Source organism: Brassica rapa, chromosome A05 (assembly GCF_000309985.2).
Source record: "Brassica rapa cultivar Chiifu-401-42 chromosome A05, CAAS_Brap_v3.01, whole genome shotgun sequence".
In the NCBI taxonomy this organism is placed as follows: Eukaryota; Viridiplantae; Streptophyta; class Magnoliopsida; order Brassicales; family Brassicaceae; genus Brassica; species Brassica rapa.
This window is the reverse complement of record NC_024799.2, coordinates 9,078,332-9,092,928: the sequence shown is the minus strand read 5'-3', so window position 1 is coordinate 9,092,928 and position 14,597 is coordinate 9,078,332. Positions and strand designations below refer to the sequence as shown.

Sequence of the window (14,597 nt, the reverse complement as noted above, 5' to 3'; positions counted from 1 at the left end):
TGTAGTAGTACAGGCTAGTTTTCTCTCTCTCCAAAAATTTCTAAATTTCGATTTGTTTGATAAGAGTTGTTACTCCATCGCAGGACATTAGGGTTTCGGGTCTGCTCCGATGGATACGGATCAAGAGATGAGTCAAAATCCGCCTGGGTAAGTCTTAATTCGAGATATAATTACAGTTTGTATGCTCTGAAATTAGTAGGGATTGTGTCAATATTAGACATGATCAGCTTTGTTTTGGTCTGGACATGATCTTGTTTGTGCTTCTTATGTTTCTATTATTTAACATGCACAGATTTGATGGTGAACAAGTCCCAGTCAGTAACCACAACTTTTGGGAGAATACATTGTTTGATGGTGATGATCATGTGAAGAGAAGCTCCTTCACTCCTGGTGAAACGGATCTGAACCAACTCCCAGCGATTCCACCGGTTTCTAGTGGTCAAGGTTTGCCTTTTGCGCCTGTTGATTTCCCCAGCCCCGGAGATGTCTGGACGTGGAGAGTTGGGAGGAGAGTGAGTGCTACTGGGTTTCATAAGGATAGGTTCCTCATCCTCCCTGAGAGGCTTAAGATGAAGAATGCACCAAAGTCATTTGCCAGCAAAAACACTCTTTCTCGTTATCTCGAGACGAATTTCCCTGAGATGGATGTTAATGCCTTCTTTGCATCTTTTAGCTGGAACATCCCTGCTTTGTTTCAGCCTTCCGCCGATAGAGGTTGTTAGTAAAAGCTCTTTCTTTTTTTCGTAAAGCCTGCTGACATATTGATTGATGATGTTTCCTTCCTTCTATGTAGTTGATGCTGCATCTCTCTTTGAAGAGACTAACAAAGAAGGTGAGAATGTTGAGGATGGGAAGAATGAAGGTTCAACTTCGCGTTACAGCCAGAGGAAGAGAAAACAGGTGCAGACACAGACTTATGAACCTGTTCAAGTTAAACCTAAAGCTATCGGCAGGAAAGCAACCAAACAGAAGCCATCCTCTTCTTCGAGACGCTCCACAAGACAGAAACAAGGCGATGTGGTTGACTTGGAAGCAGAAGAAGAAGAAGAAGAGAACGAAGCAGCTGCAACAAAACCCGGCAATAGAATGAAGAAACGCAGAGGTAGCACTGCAGAGAAACAAGAAGATGCTCTGATTCCTCATGTCTATGTTTCTCCTATGAACGGTGTCCTTGCGGTCTCTCACTCCCCTGTGGAGATCAACCCGGAAGAGTTTGACAATTATCTCAACACACTGGAGAATCTTCTTCAGCAGCAGCCTTCACAAGCAGGACATGAGTCTTCTTCTTCTCTTCCTGTTAGTGCAAGCTCTCCAGTGAAAGAATATGAATGGGCAGAAGCTCGGATGAAGCTTTCATCGCTTCTCGACAAAGACTTCTCTTCCTTGCTCATGTCTAATGAAGCTGCGGAGCTAGCAGCCTTAGCAACAAAACTTAAGAAAGATCCAAGCCTCTCAGCTGAAGAGATTGTGAGGTTGAAGCTTATCGAAGAGATTCCAACTTTCAGCCAAGTGTTTCAGGAGAACAAGAACGTGATAGTGGAAGCTGATAGATTCTTCTCTGCTCTCGAGCTTAACAAAGCCAAAGTCGCTTCTCTCAAGTACGAGTACAGCGATTTAAAAGACAAGCTAGGCAATATCCAGACGGATGTTGATGCAAACTCTGAGACAATCCGTCAGATTGACGACCAAATCGCTCAGCTACAAGCTAGACGCACTGAGCTTACCCGTTGTATCAGTAAAAAGGAGAAAGAGAGAGTTGATCTGAGCTATGGGCAGAAGATGGTGGCTAACTCGATTCCGAAAGTGGTACAGGAAGTTCAAGCAGCTAACTCCAAGAAACCAGAATGGGAGATGAAGAAAGAAAATGCTGTTAAGCGCGAAGAAGAGATCCTCAATAAGTTCGCCTCTCTCAAAGGTTTTTATCTCTAAAAACCTATTAGATTCTTATAAGTATTGTGTTGCATAAGGCTAATAACACCTATGTTTCATATTTTCACGCCAAAGTGCCTCTGTAATCATTTTCTTAATGACATTAGATAATAATTAAAAAACAAGACGAGACTTTCATGCAACTTCATGTTTCAGACACATCACATTACAAGTAGTAGACACTGTTACCACTACCCTGCTACTACCTTCGTGCTCCATCTTCGGCACCGTGACTGTGCCACAAAGAATATACTACCCTGCAATCCACCGTACGTGGCTAGATAGATACAGTAAGAATATACTTCGATATATGATAGAATCAACTCGATCCAATGTTGTATAACAAAGAATAGACTTTATCTAGTCAAGAGTTTACTTATGAAGAAACAACTCAAAAACTATGGCAAGAGGATTGTACACACTCAGAAAAGTTCAGAGAAAAGATGAACACAAACTTTTTGGAATGAATCTTTCAAAAGTTCCTCTTCACTCTTTTTATGTCTGCTTCTCCGTAACAACTTAACCGCTTCTCAACAACTCCAGTAATCACTAGACATGTGTCATTTGCGATTTTCTACTCTTTTGCCACGTGTTAACTCATTTTCTCTAGCAAATTCTCGTTGTTGAAAGAACCTTGACCGCAAGGTTCAAAAGCTGAAAACTAGCATTGCAGGTCATATAAAAACTCCCAAGTAGATTGCTTGTAGAGTTGCTTCCATTTAAATAGTTATTTATATATTTTATGTTACTATTATTCATTCAATTTAATATTTTTATTTTAATTTCCAAAATTTTATGATATATAAAACAAATATAATTGTTACAAAGAAATGTAATTTTTTTTTTTTATATTTTAATAGTTATGCAAAAATACATGGACATCAAAATGTGGATGGAAAAATGTATTCATGTACGAAAAATACGTAAATAGAAAAAGTGGACATGGATGACTGGAAAAAACATAGAAAAATCTTATATACAAGTTATAATACATAGTATATCAGAATTTGTTTTTTTTAGACAAACTATAATAGATAATATATTGTTAAAATAAGTTAATTTTTCTTAAACCTCTATTTCATGTTAAATGAACATGCAACCAAAGTTGTTTTTACAGTATTTGAGAAAATGAAAAGGAAGACAAAGAAGAGTACTTGTCATGTGGAATTGGGTTTTGTGTGTACGAAAAAAATTGGTTAAATAGTGGAGAGGGAGATGTGCAAGAAGAGAGTGAAGAAGAACATGTGTTTAGGTGAAAAAACAACAAAGGAGAAAGATGTAACTATTTAGTCAAGAAAAAAGGAGAGATAGTGAATATTTAGTTGAAAAGCAAAATCGACAATAAACAACTAAAAATGTGTTTCAAGTAATATGTGACACTTTGTTCCTATAAATCCATACAAATACTTTGCAAAAAAAAATCTAGCGCCTTCTCAGTTAAAGACATTTGTGAACTCATAAAACCGTCTTCCAACCGGAAAGTAATGGAGTATGTCCAGCCTAACAAGTTCTCATCCTGCCAAGTTCTAACCACGGAAGAAGAACAATTTATCTCTCTGAACATCCCGGAGAACCTACCTAGATTGTGGCAGCAATATGGTTATACTCACCTTCACTTTGGTGTAGTAAGAATTGGTTTGACCTTATATGCAAGAAAAGAACTACCATTCATAGCCCGAAATAGACTTAATCGACTCTTGATTAAAGTCATATCAACAAGCTTGCATCGGAACGGTTCAAACGACATTAAATGCAGGAATGGTATTCATAACACTGTTTCCAAACTTTAATGTTTTGTTACAAGATCTAAATCTCTTAAAGACGCTCAAGGTTCAGCTTCGACTAATCGGAGCACCTATGCAAGAAAAAAGTGTAGTAGCTACCCTATATCACAAGATCGTCTACCGAATTCAAGATCATACTCTTGATCTTATAACCATGTTGCTGCCACAATCTAGGTAGGTTCTCCCGGATATTCAGAGAGATAAACTGTTATGTGGCTGGAACTTGGCAGGATGAGAATCTTTTGGACTGGATATACTCCATTACTTTTTGGTTAGAGGACTTTTTTATGAGTTCACGAACGTCCTTGACCAAAAAGGTGCTAGACTTTTTTTGTAAATTATTCGTATGAATTTATCAGAGGAAGGATAGTTTCAGGTAGTTGATCTCGTAACATACTCGATTTCATATATATAAGAAATAAATATTAGAGGAGGAAGAAGGGTTTTTACTTTTAGGAAGAGTGAAAATTGTAAACCGAGAATCAGTGGATGAAGGATGGAAAGTAGATATTTTATGAAAGAGCTGTTTTCGAGGATTTTTAAAACAATCAGTTATAAACAATGATTCTATCGACCATAACGCAAGCATGTAGACTTTGATACCATTATGCAAATGTTAAAACTTGAAGCCAACCGAACTTCAAAAAGTCAGGAACACGTGGACGTATAGCAATGGCTGATCACTGCCAACTCACCGCTTATCAAGACCTCCTCCTCAAGGGCGTTATTTTCCCGCCATCATCGTTAACGCGAGTCTCAGTCGTCAGTTTCAGGTTGTAACTGAAATCACGAAGAAGCTCCAATGGCCGCCACAAGCAACGCCGTCGTGCTCATCGTCATACTTGCGATCACCTTCTCTTCCTCCTCCGCAGTGACCGAGACGCAGGCACCTTCTCCACCGGCTCTCACCTGTACGGAGGAGCTAGTCATGTTCTCTCCATGCCTTCCTTACGTCTCCGCTGCACCGAACAACATCTCAGACGCGCCGGATCCTCTTTGCTGCTCGGCTTTCTCCACATCCGTTAATTCCGGCGCCGGAAACTGCCTCTGTTATCTTCTCCGGCAACCTATGATCCTTGGATTCCCGTTGGATAGATCACGACTGCTTTCTCTTTCCCAGATCTGTAGCGATCTTAGCTCCGACGAATCTTTCGAGTCTATCTGCTCGCCATCAGGTTGATTCCGATTCCGATTCTGATTCTAATCTAAATTGAATCAATCTTGGGTTTGTAATTATGTGTGATGCAGAGTCGCCGGAGCTTCCGCCGCTTCAGAGCATTCAGTTCACAGCTCCTTTTGTTTACGGTATAAGTGAATCCATTTCGGTGATAGTTTACTTGAATTCAGAGACGAGTTTCATTGATATCTGCAGGTGATAAAGCTTCCGCATCTTCTCCATCGTTCGCCATTTCACGGGAAGCCGCCGGAATTTCACCAACCTCCGATCAACCCTCACCAGAGACAGATAGCTTATCATCAACACCAGAATCCATCATAAACGGCTCCCCAAAGATCACAAGCTTCTGCTTTCTCTCGACCATCATCATGACGCTGCCCACTTTTGATCTCTTCCTTTTGGCTTTGTGAATCTAACAAAGATGATATAGACATATACCATTGTTCTCAGAGTACATTGTTTCCTTTTAGCTTTATGAATCGTGGAACAAGAAAATGTTTAGGTTGTTCTCTCATAAGAAAGTCATTTCAAAGTTTAACACAAGTCATATAAGCTTCTAAAGTTGAAAGAAAGAAAAGAAAAAGAAGCTAATGCCAGCTTAGTAGAAAACACAACATAACAGACTTAGACAGAAGCAGTGGTGACATCTTGAACAGACTGACGCCAAGCGTGAGTACGAGCTCCATCCTTGTCCACGATCTTGATCACAAAGTTTGGTGGTGCAATCACCAGCCTTGACCTGATCTCAGTTATGCATTTGTCCACCAGTTCAATGGCTTCTTCAACGGACATGTCGCTGCGGAAGTGCCTGTCCATCGTGGAGAGAGAGAAGTATGAGCCGTAACCGAATGCTCCCTTGTCAACCTTGTGAAGAGTTGCAATGTAGTCAATGTAGTATAGCGATGCGCCTGCTTCTTTGTCGTAGCCAGCCATCAGGATGTTCACAGAGTAGGGATTCTGGATTCAAACAGATTAATTGTTATAAACTAATGGACTTTTAATCATTGGAAGGTTCAGCAATCTAAAGCAAATCCCACATGTAATACTAGATTCTACCCAAAATCGGCCAGAAAGATCACAAATTAGTATGCATGATGATATCTGCTTAAGTCAGATACACAACTTCCTAGTCTTTCAAAGCAATTACAATTACTTGATATAAGGAGACTTCTAGTTTTGACTAGAGTATCATCTTTTTCTGCCGTAAGGACATATCACGGTTCAAAAGTCTGTTACTTGGAATCAACCTGAAGAGCAACACTTGCGTGACACAGAACATGAAAACTTTCAAAACTGCAACAAAGTTTCGAAAGAAAGCCAAGCTTGATTTGCAAAAATTATTTCAATCATATCAAAAGAAAATATTAATAATGACTACATAATGAAAAGTTCTGTTTGGAAACATAAAACATATTTTCCAGGTGACTTAATTCAATAACTTAACACTAATGTCTCAGAATCTCAGAACTATGTGAATGAACAACCACCATAAAGAGGAGGAAGCAAAAACCAAGAACCCAAGAGCATGTCAAAAAAGCATTATACTACAGAAGAAAGATCCAATCCATAACAAGTTCAACTAAGTAGAGTATCAAAAGAGGAAAAGACAATATCTTTCTATCACCTTCAAACACCATCTAGTAACCCTAATTCCCCAAGCTCAAAACCACAATAAGAAAAGAGGTGACCTTTCTCAAAGCAGTGGCGAGCTCGCCACGAGTGAAGTTGGCAGCAGCAGCGGTAGTCAAGGGGATCCCGTTTCTGAACTGATACAGTGACACATTCTTCTGTACATACTCAGTAAACTGAACCCTATACAAATTCCCACAACACCATCATCAATTGATTCAGAGAGAGAGAAAGAGAGAGAGAGGCGAGGGAGGAGGATTTACCGGTCACCAGGCTCGCCGCTTGCGGCAATGAGCTTGTGTGAGTCAAGGAGCATGATCTTGTCCTCGTTGTTCTTGTGGACAAGGATACTGTGAACCGCCGATGTATCCGCCGCCACGATAGCGAATCCATTTCCGACCAGACCGAACACGCACTCCATCTTCAGATCTGTTTTTCGCGAGACAAAAGTTGTTTTTGAGTTACTTCGATCTTTTCCGATTTGTTCTTTTCCTCCTAGTCGATGGAGATATAAGAGCTTGGATCAAAGCGACTTGAGGAACAAGACGGGTGCTCGGGTAGTAATTCTACAAGATAACCCGAACCAAACCAAACCCAACCGAACCAAATAAATCATAACCAAACCAAAGTATATGTCTAAACCATTTGATTCAAAGTTTTATCAATCCAGATAGTTCGGTTTGGTTGGTTTTAAATCGAACCAAAAAAAAAAAACAAAATATTTATTAATTAGATTAATTAAATATACTAATAATATTAAGATCTAATATATTTAACCATTTAGCCTAAACAACTAAACATAATTATACACATCTTACTTCAAAATGATTAGAATAAACAAAACGAAAAATAAAATAAAATAATATGAATATGAATCTCATACATTAACATCAAAACTGAAAAATTATTTATGATATTTATATTAGATTTGAAGATAATTATATAGAAAAAATTGGATTACATCTTCTACATATTTATTGTGACGTGTGGTTTTACGTTTAAAGATAAAGAAAATAATGGTTTAGTGTCAAATAAAGATTTGTTTATATTTTTACAAATTATATTTTTGTAATTGAATTAGAAAAAAAACTAAAAAAAATCAACTCTACGGAATTGAAAAATAAAAACAAAACCAATTAAATCAAACACAAACCAAACTAAAATTAAAACCGAACAGAACATAAATCGAACTGAACTAAAACTGAACCAAACCGAAAATAAACCAAACCCAACTAATATTGGTTGATTTTGGTTAAAGTTTTCTTAGACCAAATAATCCACCAAACTGAATCCGTAATTCAACCGAAATGCCCATCCCTACCTCCATCACATGTTCTAGACGGCGTCTGCCTAAGAGCATTATTAGTAATAAATATGTAAAATTAATTCTCTTAACATAAATTTAATAATATTTAAACATAATAATACTTAAGAGTAATTACATTGTAGTTTTAAGGGTTAGCTCTAAAATTGTATTTTATTAAAATTGGAATATATTTTAGAACTAACTCTTAAAACTACAACTTAACTACACCTAAATGCTAATGAAGTACTAAGTAATCCTAAATTTAAACATTAATTATAATTTTCTAATATAATACATAATTTTCTAAATCGAGAATGTATGGATATAGTTTTGGGGTTGCCGAAACTATTTGGTTATGGTAGAAAGATTTAAGTATTTAAATATTTAGTGACATCCACATAAACTAATAAAACTATGTAGTCCATGCAAGTGTATCATATTTTCAACCTGCTGATTGTCGATTTTATGTATATTAAATTAGAAAGCAAGCAACCTGAAAAACTAAGTCTTCATAGGTTCTATGTATATTAATTGTCTGTTAATGTGTTTAAAATTTTTCTGTACTAATGAAAATGTTAGATATATATTTTTAATATTACTAGAGATGAACTTTCAATTTGAAAATTCAAATCGATGAAAATTTAAATGTTAGATATATATTTTTAATATATCTCAACTCCTTTCTTAAAATTTCGGGTCATTCTTTTGGCTTCACTGTGGCCTCTTCTTATCCTTTGAGGTTTTCCTTTGTCTCGTGGCGGGATTCGGGAGTAAACTACTGCATGCGCTTGACTATAGTCTTTCCATGCTCACAGCTAGCATCAGTTCCTTTGCGTTCTTTAAGTGCTCACCTGCGTGGTTTTCTTGTTTTGATTTCAACGAAGATCTCTCATCTAGCACATGTGTTAGTCTTGCATGCCTCCTCCATTGTCATTTATCGGGTTTGTCTTCGGCAAATATTTTCTAAATGGTATTTTCCTTGTCGTCAAGTTTTTCTTGTGGTATAAGAAGAGTTTGGACCTACGAACTATATTGTTGTTGCTTGTTTCTCCAATTAAATTATAAATTGTAGTCCTTAATAATGGGTTAGGTTAGATTCTTTGATTTTGGGGCCTTGTTTTAGTCTCTAGGATCCGAAATGCTTTTTAAGCAATCCAGATATCAAGTTTCTTTGTAATCAAACTAATGGACCACCACTTCCGTTCACTCGGCCTCGGCCTGTAGTTCCCATCTCATGCGACATGTCGTGTGTTAATTTTTCGGAGACTCGAAATTCATGTGTTACTGACCATGCAATCATCACATGACCTTTTTCTGTGCTTTGATTTCACTCGCACGATATAACGATATCGGGAATCACTTCTAGTTAAGTCATCAATCATTTTACTAGACCAGTTCAAGCACACTTAATTTTAGAATTTTAAATGAGTGTGTGCCCGAAAAATAAATTCACGCCAAATCAATTTTTTAAGTCTTTCCACTTATACCAGGAATCGCGATGTCACACAAACCTTCGCTAGTTAATGATATTTGTATTCATAGCCAAAAAAAAAAAGTAAACAAAATGCATAGAGAGGAAGGAACTTAAACAATCACAAAAAAAAAGCGAAAAACAACCGAGAAAAATAAAAAAATATGCTCTGTTTTTTTTTTTTTTTACTTTTGTTCACACCACACAAAACCATCACTTGATATTTTTGTTCAACTTTGAATATTCGCAACGACCAAAAGAAAATTGAGAAAAAAAAAGGATGTGTTTCTTGGAGTAGAAGAAACAAATATCATTCAATGTGAAGGAAAAAGAATGAAAACCAGACGATTAAAGAAAAGAAAAGAAAAGAAAAGGGAGCAGCTTTAGGGGCCACGAGCTGGAGCAAAGCAAAAGCAGCCGCCAGGAATTTGATCTTCAGGTATCATACCGCCGCCTTTACTGGTATCAATTCCTTCAAGCATCTTCACCACTTCCTCCATCTCTGGTCGTCTCTGCGGATTCCCATCCCAACATTTCTTCATTATATTCGCCAATACCGTCGGGCAGCATCTCGGAATCTCCGGTCTCATATTCTGTTAGAAAACAAGTTTCAGAATTTTGTTCTACGAAAACGTACGGCATTTTAAGGGTTGTCATAGGTCAAAACTCACATGTAAGACAACAGCTGAAGAAACATCGACAAAGCTAAGATCAGGATAAGGCATTTCACAGCAGTAGATTTCCCATAAACATATTCCAAAGCTGTAAACATCACACCTTCTGTTGTATGGCTTGCCATCTATAACCTACGAAGAAACTCTAATTTTATATGATTCCTGTTTTAGAAACAAACAAAGAGACCGTAGAGAAACTGTTACCTCAGGAGCCATGTATCCAAGAGTGCCCGTTTCTCCAGTCATGTCCTTTGGATTCAGAGCTTCCACTCTCGCTACTCCAAAATCTGCTATTTTCAGATTACTTTGAACATCCAAAAGCATATTCTCTGTTTTCACATCACGGTGCACAATCTTCTCTGAGTGCAGATAGCTTAGCCTGCAACAAGCAACACATACTGCGGTTTTGCTTTTTCAGTCTTCATCACAAAAGTCTATATTATAAGTAGTTGTGTTAGAAAATTCATTGATTTACCCTCGAGAGAGGTCGAGAGCGAGTTTGATAACAACTTTGAACGCGAGTTTCTTGCGTCTATTACGGATCAAGTACTGTTTCAACGTTCCACCAGAAACATATTCCACAACCACACAACAAGCTCGTTGAGGTAACGAGTTTTCTGAATCAGCTGTTGGTATTTTCAGATTCGTTGTTCCCATTGATGCTCCAACAAACTGTTACATTCACAGATGAAAATATATCCGATCCATACACTTTACTCACTTATGTGACCTAACAAACTTATTTTAACTGACCTTAGTGACATTTGGGTGGTTTAGTTTGTGCCAAACAGTGACCTCTTGACGAAATAAAGTCCGATTTGTTTTGCTTTCTTGACCATCATCTTCCCAATCAAGCACCTTCACTGTCATTACTCAATGAAGGACCAAACAAAGTCATAATCTATCATAAAACCTACTTGACGTTTTTTTTTTTTTTAAATTTACCTGCAACAGCTTCACCATCATAGATGCCTTTATAGACCGTCCCAAAAGTACCACGAGCAATAACATTTCTTGTTTCCAACTTAGCCAAATTAATCTCCCACTCTTCCTCCTTAGCTTTATGAGTTATCTCAAGGTTCCTCGACCAAACCCTACTCAGATGTTTCTCAAGCTGTTTATCTAAACTCTTCAAATCGATCTTGTCTGCTCGAAAGATCCTGTCTTTCTTCCCAACACCTCCTTCTTCTTCTTCTCCTGATCTCTTCTCCATGTCTTGAATTCAAATCAAAGACTCCAACACAGACCACACAACTTTCAGAAAACAAAAATTCTAACTCAAAGCTTATCTTTTCATCATTATCATCACAAAATCAAGTTTTTCTTCGGAGTAATATATAGCCAATTAAATGAAACTAGGCGGGAGTTATATAAAACAATCTTTTGATAGGAAGGTTAAACAAATGCGACCAAAATGATGAAAAAAGTCTAAATTTTTAATCAGAAAATACTTTCAACAAACTAAAGATCATGCATATGCTCTCAAACTCATTTTTTTTTGTGAACCAACAAAAAAATTCTCCAAAAGAAAATTTGAACCCTACAATACGAAAAAGTAAACCCTAAGAACACGTTTGCTTACTATACGTATGATCTATCTAATCTAACACAATAATGATCAGGGGATATTGATACTAAGACTCATCAATAAAGAAAACAAATCCAGAAGTCAACTGAATCATGCAGTAGGACATGCGGAAAACAAAGAACCAGAGACATGCAATAAGATTGTTGAAAAATTCTCAAAATCGAATTTTAATGATGGCTTCCGAATTGTTTCTCAAAAATATCCTCTTATTTTTGGTGTGTGGATGAAAAAAACAGAGAATATCTCAAAGAGAGAATCAAAGAAGAGAACAAACAAAAGAAGGCTTAGGAAACGTTGGAAGAGAGATGGAGAGTAAAAGACGGAATGAGAAGCTGTTTCTTTCATGCAGATTTTGTGGAGACGTTTTTATTTGTTTCTATCTCAAATTTATATATCAACAAACAACGCAGATATTTCATCAAATATACGTATCCATTGTTTTGTTTTAGATTATTATTTTTCATTTTTCCATATTTATTTTTACATCAATACTATTAAAAAGGAAGGATTCTTAAAAAATCTACATAACAAAGTTGTTTGGACCATTTTATTTAACTCATTATTTTTTTGTCTTACCTTAAACTTAGACTAACAATATGTTACCATATATTTCTCTAACAATAATTTATTCAATTCCTTTATTTATTCAAATACCACTCCTAAATCTTAATTATTACTATTATTATGTTTACCATTTTGACTTTTAATCATAAAAGCATTAAAACTAATGTTTTATATTATCACTTTTATCATATAATATATAATTTAAAGCAAGAGAAGCTACACGACATATATGTGTACATTTTAACTTGCTCTTTCCTTTATAATAACGTAATCATATCATATATAAATTTTCCCACTAAAATCTCATATTATATACTAAACTTTCAACCGTCTATAGTTTGATAGATATTTTCATATTTAAAAATGAGTTTTCTAAAATATATTTCATCAACCATGTTTTTGTACAATAACGTTAAAAATATATATCAAAAGGTTGTTGGATCCGATATGGACGTAATGGGTCCACATCTGTTCGGGTATTTAGGATCCTAAAAAGATTCGAAATATCTAAAAAATCTGAAAAATATCCGAAACACGAAAAGTACTTGAAACTCCAAATAAATACCCAAAAAATTCAAATACCTAAAAATTCAAAATCTTATTCAAAATCTGACACTGAACTGAAAATATCCAAAATTTTATCCAAATACCCAAAAAAAAATTAATTTGAAAATTTACCTGAAATTAAAAACTATAATCGTAAACCAAAAACCTAAAAACAATATTCATAATGCCGGAAACATATTCAAAATATTCAAATATACCAAATAAACACAACATATTTATGATCGGGTCTAGGGTAGGATCTGGACTCAAACAAAGACATGCGGGTCCAAAAAAACCCCCAATAGGTTATCTTCTCTGGACATGAACTAAACATATATTTTCGGGTCGGTTCGGTTTGTTTTTTTGATCCGGATATAATTTTCATGCCTAAATAAAACTTACGTAAAAGTGTACATATAACATATCAAATGAACTAATTCATAGATTATATAACTGTTAAAAATTATATTTTTCGATATAATAAAACTTTGTATTATAATATAATCCCAAAAACCCGCGCTTTCCAAGCACGGGTCAAAATCTAGTTATTTTTTATAACAGTTCCAAAAATTAATTGACAATGTATATTTTACTATGTTGTGGTCGGGGTTCGAGAATACTGCAGGTAGGTAGAGCCGTTTGTTATGGTCATCTGCTGTAGAGAGCGCTGGTCCATCGAAGATGTCATACATATAGAACCGTCCGTCGATCCAAGTGTTTCGGAGGAGAGCGTCATGTTAAATCATTATTCGTGGACCTGTTCATCAATATCATCATATGTAATAAAGTTAGAAATTATACGATAATATAAATCCAATGTTATAAAATGATTTTCTTATTAAATAGTTGACCAATATCGAAAGTTTTCATAATATAATATGTGAGCACAGCAAAAGCTAGAGATGATTATGGCTCTGAACAGGGATGTGTTTTTTTTTAATACATATATGTTGAATTAAAGTTAAATTATAATAAAAGTCATAACTCAATGTAATTCAGAATTAAAATTATTTGATAGAAACGGTAGATTTATGTTAGGAGTGAGCTTGATGTAAAAAACGAGTTACTATATTTTTCAAAATTATTATTTATTAATATTTTTGATGTATAAGTTGCAGTTACATCTTATATATTAAAATATAAGTCATGACTTCTTTCATGTGTGATTTTTTTTTTAATTTGGACAATCACTTAGAAATCTTATTAAATGTATTTTATTAAGACTAATAATACATAGAATCTTTAAAATACTTTAATCATAATATCTTTTGATATCTTTTCATTTTAAATATAAATATATTTATTTTAAAATTCTAACAAATCTGTTTTAAAATATTTTTACAAGATCTTCATTTTCGAAATTATATTTAAATATTTTCACTAATTTTGAAATTAGTTTGAAATATTATTATATAATAAAAAATTCAGTAATCATTTATAAAAAGAAAAATAAAAAAATTCGGTGATATTTTATATATTATATAATCATAATCAATCATATTAAAAGAAAATCTAATACGTTGGTAAAATGGGTTAACATTAGCAAACTATATAATACATGTATAAAAATTAACATGTATTTCTTTAAAGATTATAATATAAAATCTTTGTAACTACTTTAATCATAATATATTTTCATTTTAAATATAATATATATTTATATATTATATTTTCAAAATTCTAATAAATCCTGTGTAAACATATTTTAACAATAATTTAATGTATTTTAAGTTATCGTTTGTAAAATGAAAAATAAATAAATTATATCCTATTTTATCTACTTTATAGTCATGATCATGTTAAAATACAATTATTATACTTAAATATGATAAAAGTATATTCAATTGATAAATTTATAAATTTTATATTCATAAATATAAATTATTTATTTTAAAAATATAATATGATGATAGAACGGCTTAAATTTAG

General features: G+C 34.7%; 4 protein-coding genes across 5 annotated transcripts; 2 read left to right on the top strand and 2 right to left on the bottom strand.

Moving 5' to 3' along the window:
* The first annotated feature begins 5 nt into the window (after positions 1–5).
* On the top strand, positions 6–2,065 carry LOC103868344. Its single transcript, XM_009146456.2, has 3 exons — positions 6–147; positions 293–714; positions 794–2,065. Exons 1-3 carry the CDS (start codon positions 110–112, stop codon positions 1,927–1,929), a joined length of 1,596 nt encoding a protein of 531 aa, XP_009144704.1. The 5' UTR covers positions 6–109; the 3' UTR covers positions 1,930–2,065.
* Positions 2,066–2,320: 255 nt separating this feature from the next.
* On the top strand, positions 2,321–5,615 carry LOC103868342 (non-specific lipid transfer protein GPI-anchored 2). The gene is made up of 3 exons (XM_009146453.3): positions 2,321–4,888; positions 4,962–5,018; positions 5,086–5,615. Exons 1-3 carry the CDS (start codon positions 4,516–4,518, stop codon positions 5,298–5,300), a joined length of 645 nt encoding a protein of 214 aa, XP_009144701.2. The 5' UTR covers positions 2,321–4,515; the 3' UTR covers positions 5,301–5,615.
* On the bottom strand, positions 5,368–7,068 carry LOC103868343 (proteasome subunit beta type-2-A). The gene is made up of 3 exons (XM_009146454.3): positions 6,783–7,068; positions 6,579–6,702; positions 5,368–5,847 (listed from the first exon to the last, which is right to left on the bottom strand). Exons 1-3 carry the CDS (start codon positions 6,938–6,940, stop codon positions 5,515–5,517), a joined length of 615 nt encoding a protein of 204 aa, XP_009144702.1. The 5' UTR covers positions 6,941–7,068; the 3' UTR covers positions 5,368–5,514.
* Positions 7,069–8,924: 1,856 nt separating this feature from the next.
* LOC103868341 (serine/threonine-protein kinase STY13) lies at positions 8,925–12,024 on the bottom strand. Of its 2 annotated transcripts, none has more exons than XM_009146451.3 (6): positions 10,916–12,019; positions 10,724–10,833; positions 10,446–10,642; positions 10,175–10,349; positions 9,968–10,102; positions 8,925–9,889 (listed from the first exon to the last, which is right to left on the bottom strand). In XM_009146451.3, exons 1-6 carry the CDS (start codon positions 11,181–11,183, stop codon positions 9,680–9,682), a joined length of 1,095 nt encoding a protein of 364 aa, XP_009144699.1. In that variant the 5' UTR covers positions 11,184–12,019; the 3' UTR covers positions 8,925–9,679. The 2 variants fall into 2 exon arrangements, with proteins under 2 accessions (XP_009144699.1, XP_009144700.1); XM_009146452.3 differs by having other exon boundaries at positions 9,670–9,889; positions 9,968–10,095; positions 10,916–12,024.
* Between the last annotated feature and the right edge of the window lie 2,573 nt (positions 12,025–14,597).

Excerpts from the sequence above, each read along its gene's own strand:
- LOC103868344 (XM_009146456.2), top strand. The coding sequence starts at position 110 with ATGGATACGGATCAAGAGATGAGTCAAAATCCGCCTGG. Across the intron at positions 148-292 it reads ATGAGTCAAAATCCGCCTGG|ATTTGATGGTGAACAAGTCC; the intron begins GTAAGTCTTAAT and ends TAACATGCACAG. Across the intron at positions 715-793 it reads TCAGCCTTCCGCCGATAGAG|TTGATGCTGCATCTCTCTTT; the intron begins GTTGTTAGTAAA and ends CCTTCTATGTAG.
- LOC103868342 (XM_009146453.3), top strand. The coding sequence starts at position 4,516 with ATGGCCGCCACAAGCAACGCCGTCGTGCTCATCGTCATACTTGCGATC. Across the intron at positions 4,889-4,961 it reads GTCTATCTGCTCGCCATCAG|AGTCGCCGGAGCTTCCGCCG; the intron begins GTTGATTCCGAT and ends TGTGTGATGCAG. Across the intron at positions 5,019-5,085 it reads CACAGCTCCTTTTGTTTACG|GTGATAAAGCTTCCGCATCT; the intron begins GTATAAGTGAAT and ends TGATATCTGCAG.
- LOC103868343 (XM_009146454.3), bottom strand. The coding sequence starts at position 6,940 with ATGGAGTGCGTGTTCGGTCTGGTCGGAAATGGATTCGCTATCGTGGCG. Across the intron at positions 6,703-6,782 it reads AGCGGCGAGCCTGGTGACCG|GGTTCAGTTTACTGAGTATG; the intron begins GTAAATCCTCCT and ends GAATTTGTATAG. Across the intron at positions 5,848-6,578 it reads TCGCCACTGCTTTGAGAAAG|AATCCCTACTCTGTGAACAT; the intron begins GTCACCTCTTTT and ends GTTTGAATCCAG.
- LOC103868341 (XM_009146451.3), bottom strand. The coding sequence starts at position 11,183 with ATGGAGAAGAGATCAGGAGAAGAAGAAGAAGGAGGTGTTGGGAAGAAA. Across the intron at positions 10,834-10,915 it reads TGATGGTGAAGCTGTTGCAG|TGAAGGTGCTTGATTGGGAA; the intron begins GTAAATTTAAAA and ends GAGTAATGACAG. Across the intron at positions 10,350-10,445 it reads GCTCTCGACCTCTCTCGAGG|GCTAAGCTATCTGCACTCAG; the intron begins GTAAATCAATGA and ends TGCTTGTTGCAG.